Here is a 14,964-nt window from a genome sequence, read left to right as displayed (position 1 = left end):
CCCACCCTTCTTCTCATTTAACCCCGCCCCTCGATACCTTGGCCACGCCCCCGGACTGCAGCACCGCTCTCCTCTCCCATTAAGTTTGAAAGCGGTGAAAGGTTCAGACTACAATTCCCGGCAGAACCTGCGAATGAGTTCTCGCGACTTGCGAGAAGACACGTGCGCGGAAGAAGCTTGCAGTAGCGGGCGGCAGAGCTGGAGTAAAGGGAGCTAGTGGTAAAGGGAGCTGGTGGAGGGGTGACGGAAGGGGTAAGGGGCAGGGGACAGCCTCTAGACAGAGGGCGGGCTCCGAGGTCCTGGCTGGCCGTGGGTGCGCCCGCGCCTGTGTTGGTCCCACAATCCCTGGCCATGAGAGGCCAGGGTTTATTGGACAGAGTCAGTTGTGGGGTTCAGAGGGTCAGCAATCAAGCAGTCCTCCGAATCCAGAGATTTAGACCCAGCCAGTCATCCGTATTAGGACTGGAGGGGGGTCAATAGGTTCAGTGTTTGAGATGCCAAGGAAACCTGTCTTTTGATTTGGGGTTCAATATATAGAGGTTAGTTTTAGGATTCATGTTCAGCATATAGAGGATTTTGCTGGGATTGGGGTTCGTCAAATTCAGATCAGTGTTAGTCCAGTACTTGGGGGTTACGTTCAGGTTTAAGTTAAATATCTGAGGCTTACTCGGGGTTTGCTGTTCAATATTCAGGGTTCACTATTGGGATTCAGGGCTTAATATCTAGAATGAAGACACAACACTTTGGGAATCAGTGAATTTGAGGCTTCAGTATTTTGAGGGTTGGGTCTGAGAAGGGGGTCTCTGCCAGGTTTCTGAATTTGCAGAATTTGTTCATGGCCAGAGGGAAGTCTTTTAGAGATCAAATTGTGGGGCGTGAATTTCAGAATTTGGGAGGAATCACTGTGAGGTTTGAAGGCCGACTGGAATCTGGGTTGGGATTTGAGATGTGTGGGATTTGTGAGGTTCTGTCCAGGCAGGGACTATATTGAGCTTTGGGTTTACATCTTGGGGGAGGGCTAAGTGCTGCTATTTGGGGTTTGGGGTTTGGTTGGGGTGTGAGATCTGAGCCTGATTTCTCCGCTGGGATTTGAGATGTGTGGGATTTGTGAGGTGTTGGGTCCAGGCAGAGACTATATTGAGCTTTGGGTTTACATCTTGGGAGAGGGCTAAGTGTTGCTATTTGGGTTTTGGGGCTTGGTTGGGGTATGAGATCTGAGCTTGATTTCTCTGTTGGGATTTGAAGTTTAGGTAGCAGTCACCATCATGCTCAAAGCGGTGATCCTGATTGGAGGCCCTCAAAAGGGTGAGGTGCCAGGGGAATGGGGGGAGGAGGTTGGGCTGGTGTGGTAGGCGGAATGGGGGCAGGGGAAGGCAGGAAGCCGAAACGTTCTCTCTCCTCTCCCAGGAACTCGCTTCAGACCTTTGTCTTTTGAGGTGCCCAAACCACTGTTTCCTGTGGCAGGGGTCCCTATGATCCAACACCATATTGAAGCCTGTGCCCAGGTAACCTCAGGGGCTCCCCTCTCTCCCCTCACTTCCTGCTCATCTTCATGCTGTTTCCCCCTTTCCCAACCGTAATCTCTTCCCACCAGGCATAACTCCAAGGACCATCATTCACAGATGACAATGTGAATGGCGCCCCCTCAAGTTATGCTGTGCAGCTGCCCTGCTGTCTTCCCCTAATCTGGTTTCTCATCTGGCCTCTTCCTGCTCAGATTTCACTCCTATTTTTAAAGTATGGAATGTGAGATCAGGCAAGGATCTTGGAGACAATGTAAAGTCGTAGCATGGAGACTCTTAATGATAACCAGGCATAAATTCATATCCTTGATCACCGTGATGCTCATTTCTTTATTGCTTTTTGTATTGAGACAGGCAAGGTTTTGGTTTGAATTCAGTCTCTGCCTGCTGTGAGGCCTGCAACAAATAACACACCCTCTCTGACACTCAGTTTCCTTATGTGTAAAATGGGGGAGATTAGACCTACTTTGTTGGGTGGTGAAGCTTAGAAATGACATTTGTAAAATGCCTAGTACAACACAGACCCTTGATACATGGTACCCTTACCTCATGCTGATCTCAAGCTTAGGCTGACGGATAATGAAAATGAGGGTGGGGGGCGGGGAATGGATTAATGCAGCTTGGTAGGCAAAGTCTTTCTTAGAGTGAGTCCCAGTTCTGGTTGGTGGGGGTAATAATAATTGATTGAAAGATCAGGCCTGGCATGGTAGCTTATGTCTGTAATCCCAGCACTTTTTGAGGCCAAGTTGGGAGGATCGCTTGAGGCCAGGAGTTCTAGCCTAGCCTTGGCAACATCAAGAGACCCCTTCTCTACAAAAAGTTTAAAAATTAGCTAGATGTGGTGGCCTGGCTGTAGTCCTAGCTGCTCTAGAGGCTGAGGGAGGTGGTGACATGGCTGTAGTCCTCGAAACTTGAGAGGCTGAGGTGGGAGGATTGCTTGAGCCCAGGAGGTGGAGGCTGTAGTGAGCCAAAATCATGCCACTGCACTCCAGCCTGGGCAACAGAGTGAGACCTTTTTTCATAAAAACAAAACAAAAAAAGATCAGGCCTCCGACTTCCTCCAACTTCCTCACTGTCCACAGGAGAAAATAGCCCAGAGTGGTGAGTGCCCTGGGACCCCACAGCTGAGGCTAAAACTGGTTTCTGGACTTTGGGTCAGCACTAAGGATTTCCCCAACATCACCTCCTGTTAGACATTCTTCCTCCCAGCCTTTCCCTTTTCCTCAGGTCCCTGGGATGCAGGAGATTCTGCTCATTGGCTTCTACCAACCTGATGAGCCCCTCACCCAGTTCCTAGAAGCCGCCCAGCAGGAGTTTAACCTTCCAGTCAGGTGTTTGTGCACACACTCGTATATGGGGGTGGGGAGGATGCCCTAGGCCTCTTGAGTTCTTGGGAGTGGGTTGAGTCAGCATTTGCCAGAGTTCATCCTCACCTAGTAGAAGGATTCTTATTTGGACATCACTGAATCCCTGAATATATAGAGTTTCTCTGTGGGCCTTGGGCAGGAGTACTCCTGGGAGCAGGCGGTGGGGGTCAAGTGCCCTGGCTCATGGTATCTGTTTCCTAAGATCCACTGAGCTGGCTCCTGGGTCTCTGGGGACAGGTACCTGCAGGAATTTGCCCCCCTAGGCACAGGGGGTGGTCTCTACCATTTTCGAGACCAGATCCTGGCTGGGAGCCCCGAGGCATTCTTCGTGCTTAATGCTGATGTCTGCTCCGACTTCCCCTTGAGTGCTATGTTGGAAGCCCACCGACACCAGCGTCACCCTTTCTTACTCCTTGGCACTACGGTGAGGGGGTCAGGAGGACTGGAGGGTGTAAAGGAGGTGATCCCAAGAGCTTCCTGGAATTCAGGGTGTTGGGGAGGCAGGGGCGCCCTGGGAGTTGGTGTGGGAGCTGGTGTCAGGAGGGAGATGCGCTGCTCTGGCAGGCATGGAAGTGTTAGTGGAGACCCCGAGCCCTCTGGCTGTTTAGAAGTAGGGAGGGGGAGGGCAGCTGTCAGTTTCCACCCTTGCTGAAGGCCTGTCAGTGGCAGAGCTGCATGCCAGGTGCTGTAGGGGAGGGAAAGAAAGGAAAAACAGACGTGGCTGCCCTGGAGCAGGCAGGTCACTGTCTCGGGTGTGTCTGTCTTTCAGGCTAACAGGACGCAGTCCCTCAACTACGGCTGCATCGTTGAGAATCCACAGACACATGAGGTGAGAGCAGAGAGGGGGCTGGGTGGGTTCCTACTCTGTGTCATCATCCCCTCTACCTCAGGCCTCTAGAGAATACTGGCACAGTATAGGGTGGGCCCTAGTCTTGTCAGACAGGTGAGACGCTCCCGATTAATCATTTTATATCCCTTTAAGAGAGATTGACCAGGGGGAGGGGGAATGGTTAATTTTCCTGCAGGTGGTGCTGTAGTAAATGTATGCACAGTGCATGATGGGAACACCAAGGGGGGCCCAGCCCAGCCTTGCCAGGGTGGGAGTAGGGAGGGCTTCCTGGAGGAAGCAAGGTCTGAGCGGAGTCCCATTTGTCTACATGACAGAGACAGGAAGGTACTACAGGCGGAGGGAATGGCAGGTGTAAAGGCCTGGAGGTAGGAAATAACATACCGGAGGCAGCAACATGATAGGCAAGGCAGCAGGGCTCTGTCCTGGTTTGTGAAACTCCCTTCTCCTACGCCTCTTGACTTTCACATAACCCTCCCTCCTTTATTTGTTTATTTTTTGAGACAGGGTCTCACTTTGTCTTCTGGGCTGGAGTGCACGATCTTGGTGCGATCTTGGCTTAATCTTGGCTCACTGCATCCTCGACCTCCCAAGTTTAAGCCATTCTCCCACTTCAGCCCCTCAAGTAGCTGGGACTATAGGCGTGAGCCACCATGCCCAGCAAAAATTTTTTTTTTTTTTTTGAGATAGGGTCTCACTCTGTTGCCCAGGCTGGAGTGCAGTGGTGTAATCTCGGCTCACTGCAGCCTCTGCCTCCTGGGTTCAAGCCATTCTCCTGCCTCAGCCTCCTGAGTAGCTGGAATTCAGGCATGTGCCACCATGCCAGGCTAATTTTTGTATTTTTAGTAGAGTCAGGGTTTCGTCACATTGCCCAGACTGGTCTTGAACTCCTGAGCTCAAGTGATCCACCCACTTCAGCCTCCCAAAGTGCTAGGATTATAGGCATGAGCCACCACCATACCTCGCCTCACATACCCCTTTTATTTGTTCGTGCTTTAATATAAAACATACATATAAACACTCACACACACATGCATGTACACACATACACATAGATAGTTTTGTGCTAAGCACCAGGTAGGTGTGAGAGAAACAGAGCCAAATGGGTGCAGTCCCTGCCTCATGGGCACCGTTAGTCTAATAGGAGTGACAGAATCAAAAGCCAACTTTTGCAAATGATACAATGCCAAGGGTGAGGCGTGGCCAGAGTTCAGGAGTGCCCAGGCATGAATAGCTAACTCTGGGGCCAGCAAGAGAGGACGCACAGAGGGAGTGACAGTGTCAACTGGGTTTGGAAAGGTGGGCTTTCCAGATGAAGAGATGAGACAGGCCATTCCAGGCACAGGCATGCAGTCGGGTGGAAACGCATCTGAGAGGTAGGCGGTGGGGAGGATCAGGCAGGGAAAGCCATGGACTTTGGACTTATCTGAAGGTGAATCAGGTGAAGGGCAGTCATCTCAGGGTTTAAAGCCAGGCGGCAGTAGGATGCGGACGCGCACTGCATTTTAGCCAGGCCACCCTGGCAGCAGGGAGAAGAGGCAGGAAGGGCCTGGAAATCAGAGGGTCTTAGAGGACTGTGGCAGTAGTCCCTTCTTCTACTGAACCCAGCCTGCTCTGTTCACAGGTATTGCACTATGTGGAGAAACCCAGCACATTTATCAGTGACATCATCAACTGCGGCATCTATCTCTTTTCTCCTGAAGCCCTGAAGCCTCTTCGGGATGTCTTCCAGCGCAATCAGCAGGATGGGCAATTGTGAGGCAGGCCCCATAGCCCTGTGACCCCAAGTACCCCCAGTCACGGACCCCAACACATACCAGTCTCTGCAGGCTCCGTCTCAACTTGCTTACCTTCCTCCTCCCCTTTCCCTTCTCCACTTGCCATCTCCAGCAGAGCCTCCTGAGTCCCTCCCCTTCTAACCTCATTCTGTCCCTCTTCCTTATCCATCCCAGTTCCTCCTCTGTCACTGCCTGCCCACTCCCCTTCTGGTCCATTTCTGCCAAGCCCTGAGTGTCCCAGAGACGTCTTTCAGAACAGACGGCAACACACAGTTGGGCGCACACACGCTTGGGTGCAGACCTGTGCACGTGCACACACAGACAGACATGCACACTCAGGCTGCGGCTCCCCTTGGAACATAGCACCTAGAGCCCTGCTCGCCAGTCCCAGCGTCTTCCCTCCTAGGGCTAGAAGCTGTTCGCTTCTAGGGATCCTTGCCTTACCCCGACATCGCCCCATGTAAGGCCTCCTCCGCTCATAGCCATTTCTCACTCCCACCCGTGTCTCTGCTTCCCTCTCCATCTCTCCTGGCCTCTCTGTCTCTGTCTCTGCTGAGCTGGCATCTCTACCATCTCTCTCTCCCTCTCTTTCTGTGACTGTCTCTGCCCTCACCAGCTGCCTTGCTCTGGGGTGAGTCTGTCTGTGTTTCATTCCATCCAATGAGTGGGAGGGTAACTTGGAGGGGGTAAAGGGCTGAATGGGGACGAGAATGTGAAAATGGGGGGAACTCCTTCTGGAAATGGGGCAGGGATGGGAAGCAGGCCTCTGCCTGGGGCTCCCTTGTGATAGCACCCACCCGAGCTGGGGCTGGGTGGGAGAGTTTCCTGGGATGTGAGCAGCCCTTTGGAGAGGACCGGACCAGACCTGGAGAGAGGGGCTTAGAGAGGTGGTGGGAATCCCTCCCACTCCTGTCCTTGGGAGACTGTGTTAGCCCCACAGCCGGGGCTCAGCTGGGGCACTGATGTCAACATTCTTCCTCTCTGCCAGGGAGGACTCACCAGGCTTGTGGCCAGGAGCAGGTACCATCCGCCTAGAGCAGGATGTGTTTTCAGCCCTGGCAGGGCAGGGCCAGATATACGTGCATCTCACTGATGGTATCTGGAGCCAGATCAAGTCCGCAGGGTATGGAAGTCTGGGTCCCCTGTGGATTGAAACTTTGGGGTGGTGGGCACAGGCCCTGCTGACCCCTGAGCCCCTGCCCCCCTTGTGGCCCCCAGTTCAGCCCTCTACGCCTCCCGCCTCTACCTGAGCCGATACCAGGATACTCACCCAGAACGGCTGGCCAAGCACACCCCAGGGAGCCCACGGATCCGAGGTACCCACCTGCCCCAATTCCTAACCTTTGGCTTCCACCCCAGCCCCTCTGCCCTCTGAACCAGGTTTCTTGACCTCGAGTCCAGAGTTGAAGCCTCAATCCCTGCCCCTCCCTGATCCAAATTCGGTTTGGGATATTTGCCCCCAGGGCCTCTCTTCTGCTTCTAGGGAATGTGTACATCCACCCGACCGCCAAGGTGGCCCCCTCGGCTGTGGTGAGTGCTGGGCACAGCCCCAGGGAGGGAAGGGTGGTGGTCGGATGGATGGAGGGTGCCCACACTGTCTGAGTTCTGGGTGCTGGTTTCTTCACTTTGTCACAGCCTGTTGTGTGGCCTCGAGCAGGTCGATTCTGCTTTATCTGTTCTAGTAGGGAGTTGGATTTGGGTATCCTCCAAGTCCCTCCAGGGCTTATGGTGTGTGCTTCTCTCCACAGCTGGGCCCCAACGTCTCCATCGGGAAGGGGGTGACCGTGGGTGAGGGTGTGCGGCTCCGGGAGAGCATTGTCCTCCATGGAGCCACATTGCAGGTAGGCATCAGCATACACAGCCTCATGTGACACCCCAAGAGCCTGCGGGAAGGGCCCGGGTATCCCCCCAAGAACAGAGAAGGGTGAACGCCATGGGCTCTGCATCTGGCCCCACCTCACACCTTCCGGTTCCTGCTGCCTCCTACCCCTTCCCCTTACTTTTCACCGTCCTCTTTGGCAGGAGCACACGTGTGTTCTGCATAGCATCGTGGGCTGGGGGAGCACCGTGGGACGCTGGGCCCGCGTGGAGGGTACCCCCAATGACCCCAACCCCAATGATCCCCGAGCCCGCATGGACAGTGAGAGCCTCTTCAAGGATGGGAAGTTGCTGCCTGCCATCACCATCCTGGGTATGGCTTCCTGGGGGCCAGGGCTGGGGGAACCCACAGCTGACGGCCAGTGACTCTGGGGAGCGTTCATTCCTCTGTGTGCACGCGTCTTTCTTCTTTGAGCAAACAGTTACCAGGGGCCTGCTGTGTGCCAGGCCCTGTGTGAGTCACCAGGGGCATGAGGCCAGGGGCACAGATGGGCAGGAGGGGTCCCTCTCTGCTGGCAGTGGCCCCCAGCTCCCCGCTCCTATCTCCCCTCCCATGACCTCCCCTGATGCCCTCATCCACGCTGCAGGCTGCCGAGTCCGGATCCCTGCCGAGGTGCTCATCCTGAACTCGATTGTTCTGCCACACAAGGAGCTGAGCCGGAGCTTCACCAACCAGATCATCCTCTGAGTGGGGCTGCCAGAAGGCCTCCAGCTCCTACCCACTACCCTTGAGGCTGCCTCCTGCTTGGCCAGCCTCTGTCTAGAAAGGACCAGAGAAAGCCAGGCAGGATCGTCACACGCCGGGGAGCAATGTGGGTGGCCTGGGGACTCCTGGGCTTTCTCCCTCCCGACTCCCTAATAAACCCCATGAACCTTGGAGCCAGCACGGACTCTACTTATGTCTGGGCTGGGGGTGGGGGCGGAAGCGGGGCAGCTGAGTCAGGCCCCCCCACATTAGCATTTAAATTGGAGTCGTTGCTGCGGGCTCATGAATAATGAATCTGGAGCCCTGGTAAATCTCCCCCTCCCACTGCCTCAGCCTCGTGCGCTGCTCGGGAGGAAGGCCCTCAAGGCTCCCCAGCCTGCCTGGCCCCCACCTTCGCCCCTGCCTTCCTGCCTCCCTGTTCCTCCCCACGGAGACTGGCTCAGGCCCCCATGTGCAAGGATTCCGAAGGGAAGGGTGAAGGATTTCGGTTGGGCAGCGGGCACAGGAACCGGGGCCACAGGCCCAGAGGCTGATCCCCACAACCCGCTCTGCTCAGTTCCCGCCGAGCCCAGCCCTGGCCGGTTTTCCGCTTTGCCAGCTCCATCTGCTCCCAGCTTGGCTTTTGGCAGGGTGGGGGTTTCGCCTCTACCCGAGGCCTCATGTCTCTGTCTTCCACTCCCCTGGCAGGCTGGGTGGGCCTGAGCTGGTGCCATTCTCTTTGAAGCACAGTGGGAGGCACCCTGTTCTGGGAAGGCCCTCACCACCTCCTGTCCTCCTGGCCCTGCCCTTTGGGAGGCCTCAGCCCTCCTCTCCCAGCCATCTCTCATGTTTGCCCATGACCCCCATGTGCCCCTCTCGGTGCCCCCCTTCCCCAGCTGTGGGTGCGGAGCTGTGTTGCCAGATGAGCTGGTAATGATCGTAATCTGCTAATTGAGAGGAATCTAATTACCCGAAGAGAATGGGGGGTGCAGGGCGTGGGTGGGAGAAAGGAGGGGGTCCTGGCAGTAGGCAGGGGTACAGGCGGCAGGGTGCCGGGGCCTTGTTATCAGCACCAGGCTCCGGGACAGAGCCCAGGGTTTCATAGCTTTGTAGCCCAGCAGTTAGGAAGCTGCACTTTTTCAGGAGCTGGACTGAGGGTGACTTGGGGATTGGGCTAGATGTGACCTCCCAGGTCCCTCAGGTCCCGTGGGCTATATGCCAGCGTGTGGGGAATGATCTACATGGTGTAGCAGTCCTGACCTATAAGCTGTCCCTAGTTCCTCAGTTCCTCCTGTCCTGGCCTCCAGCCCAGACCTTCACTATCTGTCTTAGTGGGAGTGGTAGGGGCTGCAGGTCCCCACTCTGGGCTGGGGTCATCACCCCAAGGAAGGGGCTGGGAGAGGGTGGGTCCTAGGACCAGGAGCTAGGTCCCTTCCCACTCCTCCCCCAAGTCCTGACCCTTCTGTTCCGAGTGGTTGGCAGAGGCCATGGCAGCTCTATCATAAATATGATAATTTAATTATTTTCTCAGCAAAACACCGTGAAATCCAATAAGTCTGTGTCAGGCCCTGGCCCCCGGGATCCCCCTCCTAGACCCAGTGGGGGTGGGGACATGGTGGGGAGAGGCACTGGAAGGGGAAAGGGTCAGTGTTTGAAGGGGGGTGCCACAAGTGAAGCTGAGGTCTTTGTAACATGCCCCCCAGGTTGAAGCAGTCACTGTTGTTGGGGGGCGTCTAAGAAGGACATGCCCCCCCACTCCTCCCCATCCCAATTCTGTGCTGGGAGGGGCCTAAAATCCCATCCATCTCTGAGAGACCCAAGATGGAGCACCTGCCCCTGGACGGGGTGCAGGGAGCCCCCTTGTCCACCGCTGCTGGGACCCTGTGCCCAACCGTCATTGGCCGTGTAGGGGTAGGAGGGCACCGGCCCGGGGAGGGTCTGGGAAGGGAGAAACAAGAGGGAACTGGGGTGGGAAGTGGGGATGNCTTCCCCATTTCCTCCTGATGCGCCCATCCCGTCTTTGCCCTCCCTTTCCTGGTGTCTTCCCCATTTCCTCCTGATGCGCCCATCCCGTCTTTGCCCTCCCTTTCCTGGTGTCTTCCCCATTTCCTCCTGATGCGCCCATCCCGTCTTTGCCCTCCCTTTCCTGGTGTCTTCCCCATTTCCTCCTGATGCGCCCATCCCGTCTTTGCCCTCCCTTTCCTGGTGTCTTCCCCATTTCCTCCTGATGCGCCCATCCCGTCTTTGCCCTCCCTTTCCTGGTGTCTTCCCCATTTCCTCCTGATGCGCCCATCCCGTCTTTGCCCTCCCTTTCCTGGTGTCTTCCCCATTTCCTCCTGATGCGCCCATCCCGTCTTTGCCCTCCCTTTCCTGGTGTCTTCCCCATTTCCTCCTGATGCGCCCATCCCGTCTTTGCCCTCCCTTTCCTGGTGTCTTCCCCATTTCCTCCTGATGCGCCCATCCCGTCTTTGCCCTCCCTTTCCTGGTGTCTTCCCCATTTCCTCCTGATGCGCCCATCCCGTCTTTGCCCTCCCTTTCCTGGTGTCTTCCCCATTTCCTCCTGATGCGCCCATCCCGTCTTTGCCCTCCCTTTCCTGGTGTCTTCCCCATTTCCTCCTGATGCGCCCATCCCGTCTTTGCCCTCCCTTTCCTGGTGTCTTCCCCATTTCCTCCTGATGCGCCCATCCCGTCTTTGCCCTCCCTTTCCTGGTGTCTTCCCCATTTCCTCCTGATGCGCCCATCCCGTCTTTGCCCTCCCTTTCCTGGTGTCTTCCCCATTTCCTCCTGATGCGCCCATCCCGTCTTTGCCCTCCCTTTCCTGGTGTCTTCCCCATTTCCTCCTGATGCGCCCATCCCGTCTTTGCCCTCCCTTTCCTGGTGTCTTCCCCATTTCCTCCTGATGCGCCCATCCCGTCTTTGCCCTCCCTTTCCTGGTGTCTTCCCCATTTCCTCCTGATGCGCCCATCCCGTCTTTGCCCTCCCTTTCCTGGTGTCTTCCCCATTTCCTCCTGATGCGCCCATCCCGTCTTTGCCCTCCCTTTCCTGGTGTCTTCCCCATTTCCTCCTGATGCGCCCATCCCGTCTTTGCCCTCCCTTTCCTGGTGTCTTCCCCATTTCCTCCTGATGCGCCCATCCCGTCTTTGCCCTCCCTTTCCTGGTGTCTTCCCCATTTCCTCCTGATGCGCCCATCCCGTCTTTGCCCTCCCTTTCCTGGTGTCTTCCCCATTTCCTCCTGATGCGCCCATCCCGTCTTTGCCCTCCCTTTCCTGGTGTCTTCCCCATTTCCTCCTGATGCGCCCATCCCGTCTTTGCCCTCCCTTTCCTGGTGTCTTCCCCATTTCCTCCTGATGCGCCCATCCCGTCTTTGCCCTCCCTTTCCTGGTGTCTTCCCCATTTCCTCCTGATGCGCCCATCCCGTCTTTGCCCTCCCTTTCCTGGTGTCTTCCCCATTTCCTCCTGATGCGCCCATCCCGTCTTTGCCCTCCCTTTCCTGGTGTCTTCCCCATTTCCTCCTGATGCGCCCATCCCGTCTTTGCCCTCCCTTTCCTGGTGTCTTCCCCATTTCCTCCTGATGCGCCCATCCCGTCTTTGCCCTCCCTTTCCTGGTGTCTTCCCCATTTCCTCCTGATGCGCCCATCCCGTCTTTGCCCTCCCTTTCCTGGTGTCTTCCCCATTTCCTCCTGATGCGCCCATCCCGTCTTTGCCCTCCCTTTCCTGGTGTCTTCCCCATTTCCTCCTGATGCGCCCATCCCGTCTTTGCCCTCCCTTTCCTGGTGTCTTCCCCATTTCCTCCTGATGCGCCCATCCCGTCTTTGCCCTCCCTTTCCTGGTGTCTTCCCCATTTCCTCCTGATGCGCCCATCCCGTCTTTGCCCTCCCTTTCCTGGTGTCTTCCCCATTTCCTCCTGATGCGCCCATCCCGTCTTTGCCCTCCCTTTCCTGGTGTCTTCCCCATTTCCTCCTGATGCGCCCATCCCGTCTTTGCCCTCCCTTTCCTGGTGTCTTCCCCATTTCCTCCTGATGCGCCCATCCCGTCTTTGCCCTCCCTTTCCTGGTGTCTTCCCCATTTCCTCCTGATGCGCCCATCCCGTCTTTGCCCTCCCTTTCCTGGTGTCTTCCCCATTTCCTCCTGATGCGCCCATCCCGTCTTTGCCCTCCCTTTCCTGGTGTCTTCCCCATTTCCTCCTGATGCGCCCATCCCGTCTTTGCCCTCCCTTTCCTGGTGTCTTCCCCATTTCCTCCTGATGCGCCCATCCCGTCTTTGCCCTCCCTTTCCTGGTGTCTTCCCCATTTCCTCCTGATGCGCCCATCCCGTCTTGGACCTGGTGTCCTTATAGTCCCAGGGACCCGTTGCCTCAGCTTGGGAGTACCTGAAAAGAGATGGGAAGTGTTGGTATGAGACTCGGGAGAAGGTGCTGGGTTGGGCTGGCCCTAGGAAGATGGGGTGGGGGTGCAGGGAGTACTGGCGGATAGTGGGGGCAGGGCCTGGTGGCAGGACGCTAACCCACTTCAGTCGCCTCAGATCACGTTCGGGCCTCCCCACCCCCCTTCGCTGGGACTCTCATTAACTGCTTCTCCTGCCTCGTCCACGGCATAAATAACCCAGATAAATCAGCCGCCGTCCATCCCCCGCCCCTCGGCCCCCGCACAGCCCGTTTGTCACCGCTGTGTGCTCACCAGCCAGGCCTGGCCTAGCCCCGGCCCCAGCCCTCCATTCCTGGTCCCTTCCCGCCCACATCTGTCCCACACTGGCTCACCACTTGGTCCGCACCAGGGCCAGGTGTCTGGGCTGGGGAGGGTGTCCTCTGCGCGCAGGGGGAGGCTGGGCACCTTTAGGAGAATGCTGTCTAGGAATTCGGGGGGTCATAGCATTTATGAATGGGGCCAGCCAGGCAAGGAATCTGGGCATCAGTTTGGGGGTTCCTGTGCTTTGAGAAAGCGCCCTTGGAACCTCCCAGGTTGGATCCTGGGAGGTCTCTGGGTCTGCCTTTGGGGCATTTTGCCCAAACAAAATCTCCATGCCTCCTCCCAGGAACCTTGAGCCAGAAACCCACTGCTCTCCCTGTCTCTCTCCCCCTCTGCACGCGCCCCCCACCCGACCCCGTTACCAAACCTCATCCCAGTCCAACTACCACTCATTCTCACTGTCAGGAAGCTCATGCCCTGGGGGGTGGAGGCGGGTGAACTGGACTGGGAATAAATCTGAGGAATGGGGACAACCGGAGAGCAGAGGAACCTGGGATGAAGCTTCCCATTCTGACCCCGCAACACCCAGCTCCCCCGCACTCCCAGTCCAGGGTCCCTAACAGCCCCGTCCCCTTTGCTCACACCCAGCTAAGGGCCTGGCCAGCCACACTTGTCCCTGATGCCTCACTGCAAGGGGCAGCTGGTCCCCGGGAGTGGGTGGGGAAGCAGGGAGGGGTGGGGAGCTTGGGCGCAGGGCTGGGGTGGGGGTGGGGAAGAAGCTGGGCCGGGCCCCAGGGACCAGCTGGGCAATGAGCCGGGGAAGCAGCCGGGAGGCTAAATGAGGGAGATTATCACCCAACTGCAGCCGGGCAGAGAGGGAGGCAGGCAGGGAAGCAGGGAGAGGGAGGAGAGATGGGATGGGGCCAGAGGCGAAGGGGGTATAGAGAGACAGGGAGGGGGCCAGAGAGCCTGGTGAGAAGTAGATGGAAAGGTCAAGAGATGAGCTGGAAGGATGGGGTACTCCCCAGAACATCACCAGATTCCTGGAGATCTGGGAGACTGGAGCTGGGGGCTTGGGGACAATTGGAGACAGCTGGCTGTGGGGCAGTGGTGGGGGTGTGCATGCAGCTAATTGCTGCTCCACTTCCTGGCAGCCTGGAGCTCCCCTCACAGCACCCCCCACATGCCCCTTATACCCAGTTACCACCCGATTAATTTCCTTATAGAGGTTGAAGGCGTCCTGCCATCCCTCAGGAGGAAGGAGGGTGTGATTTGTCTCACGATGGAGGCCAGTATGTTGTCGGGGAAGTGTGACCCCAAGATCTCAATGGATGGTGGGGGAATTCAGAGACACGTATGCACTTCCGGGTAGTAACAAGTGCTGGGGAGAGTTTGGGGGGGCAGTTCCCCGCTTTCTTGGCAGGGCCCGAGACTGAAGTAACCTTAAAAAGCAATTAAGTCACCTTTAAAAAAAAACAGTAAAGAAAAATCAATATTAGGAGAAAGGGGAAGAGAGAGAAGGATGGGGAGGAACAGTGGAGGGGGGAGCTCTGGAAAGGTCTGGAAGTCTACCAGGAAGGGGAGAGCGAAGGAGGGGGCTGCCTGGGCATGGGACAGAGAGTGGAGGCTGTCTGTGGTCACTTGGCCACTTTCAGTGCTAACTCAGCGGCTTCGTCCAATGCCAATCCCACTTTCCCTTCTGGGACACTATGTCCCAGCCAGATGCAGCACCCTGCCCCAGGGGTCTTATCTTTCCAGCTTGGGGAACCAGCTGACCCAGACTCATCGGAGGCTTGTGGGGAAGCCCAACTGTGGGGTCCCTGGGGAAGCCACTTTGCCTAAAGGCTAGGGACAACCTAGGCAGGGCACCGTGCATGGCCAGGGCTGGGTGTGTGGGCAGGCTCCATGCTGGGGTGACCCTGATGGGGCCTGACCTGGCCTTGCAGCCAGGGTGGGCAAAGTGGCTCCTGGCCGCCAAGGGAGCCATCCCTGGACCCCTCCCCTGGGGCAAGGCAGAGGCTGCAGGGCCAGGCCTGACGCAGGGGGCGGGGTGGCCGTTGGGCCGCGGGTGGACCTCGGGCTCTAATCCCCAGCTGCTGCCGTTTCCCTCAGATCGATTCCCTTCTCACTTTTTTTTCAGCTGCTGGTTCCGCGGCTTGGATCAATGGAGCCACCTCCCCCCGCCCCTCCATGCTTCCTCT

General features: G+C 56.9%; 1 protein-coding gene across 9 annotated transcripts; it reads left to right on the top strand.

Annotated features, from left to right (window-relative positions):
• Nucleotides 1–127: 127 nt before the first annotated feature.
• GMPPA (GDP-mannose pyrophosphorylase A) lies at nt 128–8,276 on the top strand. 9 transcript variants are annotated; one of them, XM_017856789.1, is made up of 14 exons: nt 128–219; nt 1,246–1,305; nt 1,408–1,505; nt 2,751–2,854; nt 3,128–3,314; nt 3,660–3,719; nt 5,362–5,492; nt 6,132–6,146; nt 6,504–6,638; nt 6,734–6,831; nt 6,999–7,045; nt 7,264–7,356; nt 7,538–7,706; nt 7,981–8,276. In XM_017856789.1, the coding sequence occupies exons 2-14, from the start codon at nt 1,266–1,268 to the stop codon at nt 8,079–8,081; spliced, it is 1,278 nt and encodes a 425-aa protein (XP_017712278.1). In that variant the 5' UTR covers nt 128–219; nt 1,246–1,265; the 3' UTR covers nt 8,082–8,276. The 9 variants fall into 9 exon arrangements, with proteins under 9 accessions (XP_017712278.1, XP_017712284.1, XP_017712281.1 ...); XM_017856792.1 differs by having other exon boundaries at nt 151–219; nt 1,251–1,305; XM_017856794.1 differs by having other exon boundaries at nt 168–252; nt 1,251–1,305.
• The last annotated feature ends 6,688 nt before the right edge of the window (nt 8,277–14,964 follow it).

Source organism: Rhinopithecus bieti, unplaced genomic scaffold, assembly GCF_001698545.2.
Source record: "Rhinopithecus bieti isolate Rb0 unplaced genomic scaffold, ASM169854v2 scaffold_42532, whole genome shotgun sequence".
NCBI lineage: Eukaryota > Metazoa > Chordata > Mammalia > Primates > Cercopithecidae > Rhinopithecus > Rhinopithecus bieti.
The sequence above is the reverse complement of the archived record's forward strand: the minus strand, read 5'-3'. Positions and strand labels throughout refer to the sequence as shown.

Bases quoted from the DNA above. Each gene is read 5' to 3' on its own strand.
- GMPPA (XM_017856789.1), top strand. From the start codon at position 1,266: ATGCTCAAAGCGGTGATCCTGATTGGAGGCCCTCAAAAGG. The intron at 2,855-3,127 runs GTGTTTGTGCAC...CTCTGGGGACAG, and splicing joins GAGTTTAACCTTCCAGTCAG to GTACCTGCAGGAATTTGCCC. The intron at 7,046-7,263 runs GTGAGTGCTGGG...TTCTCTCCACAG, and splicing joins AGGTGGCCCCCTCGGCTGTG to CTGGGCCCCAACGTCTCCAT.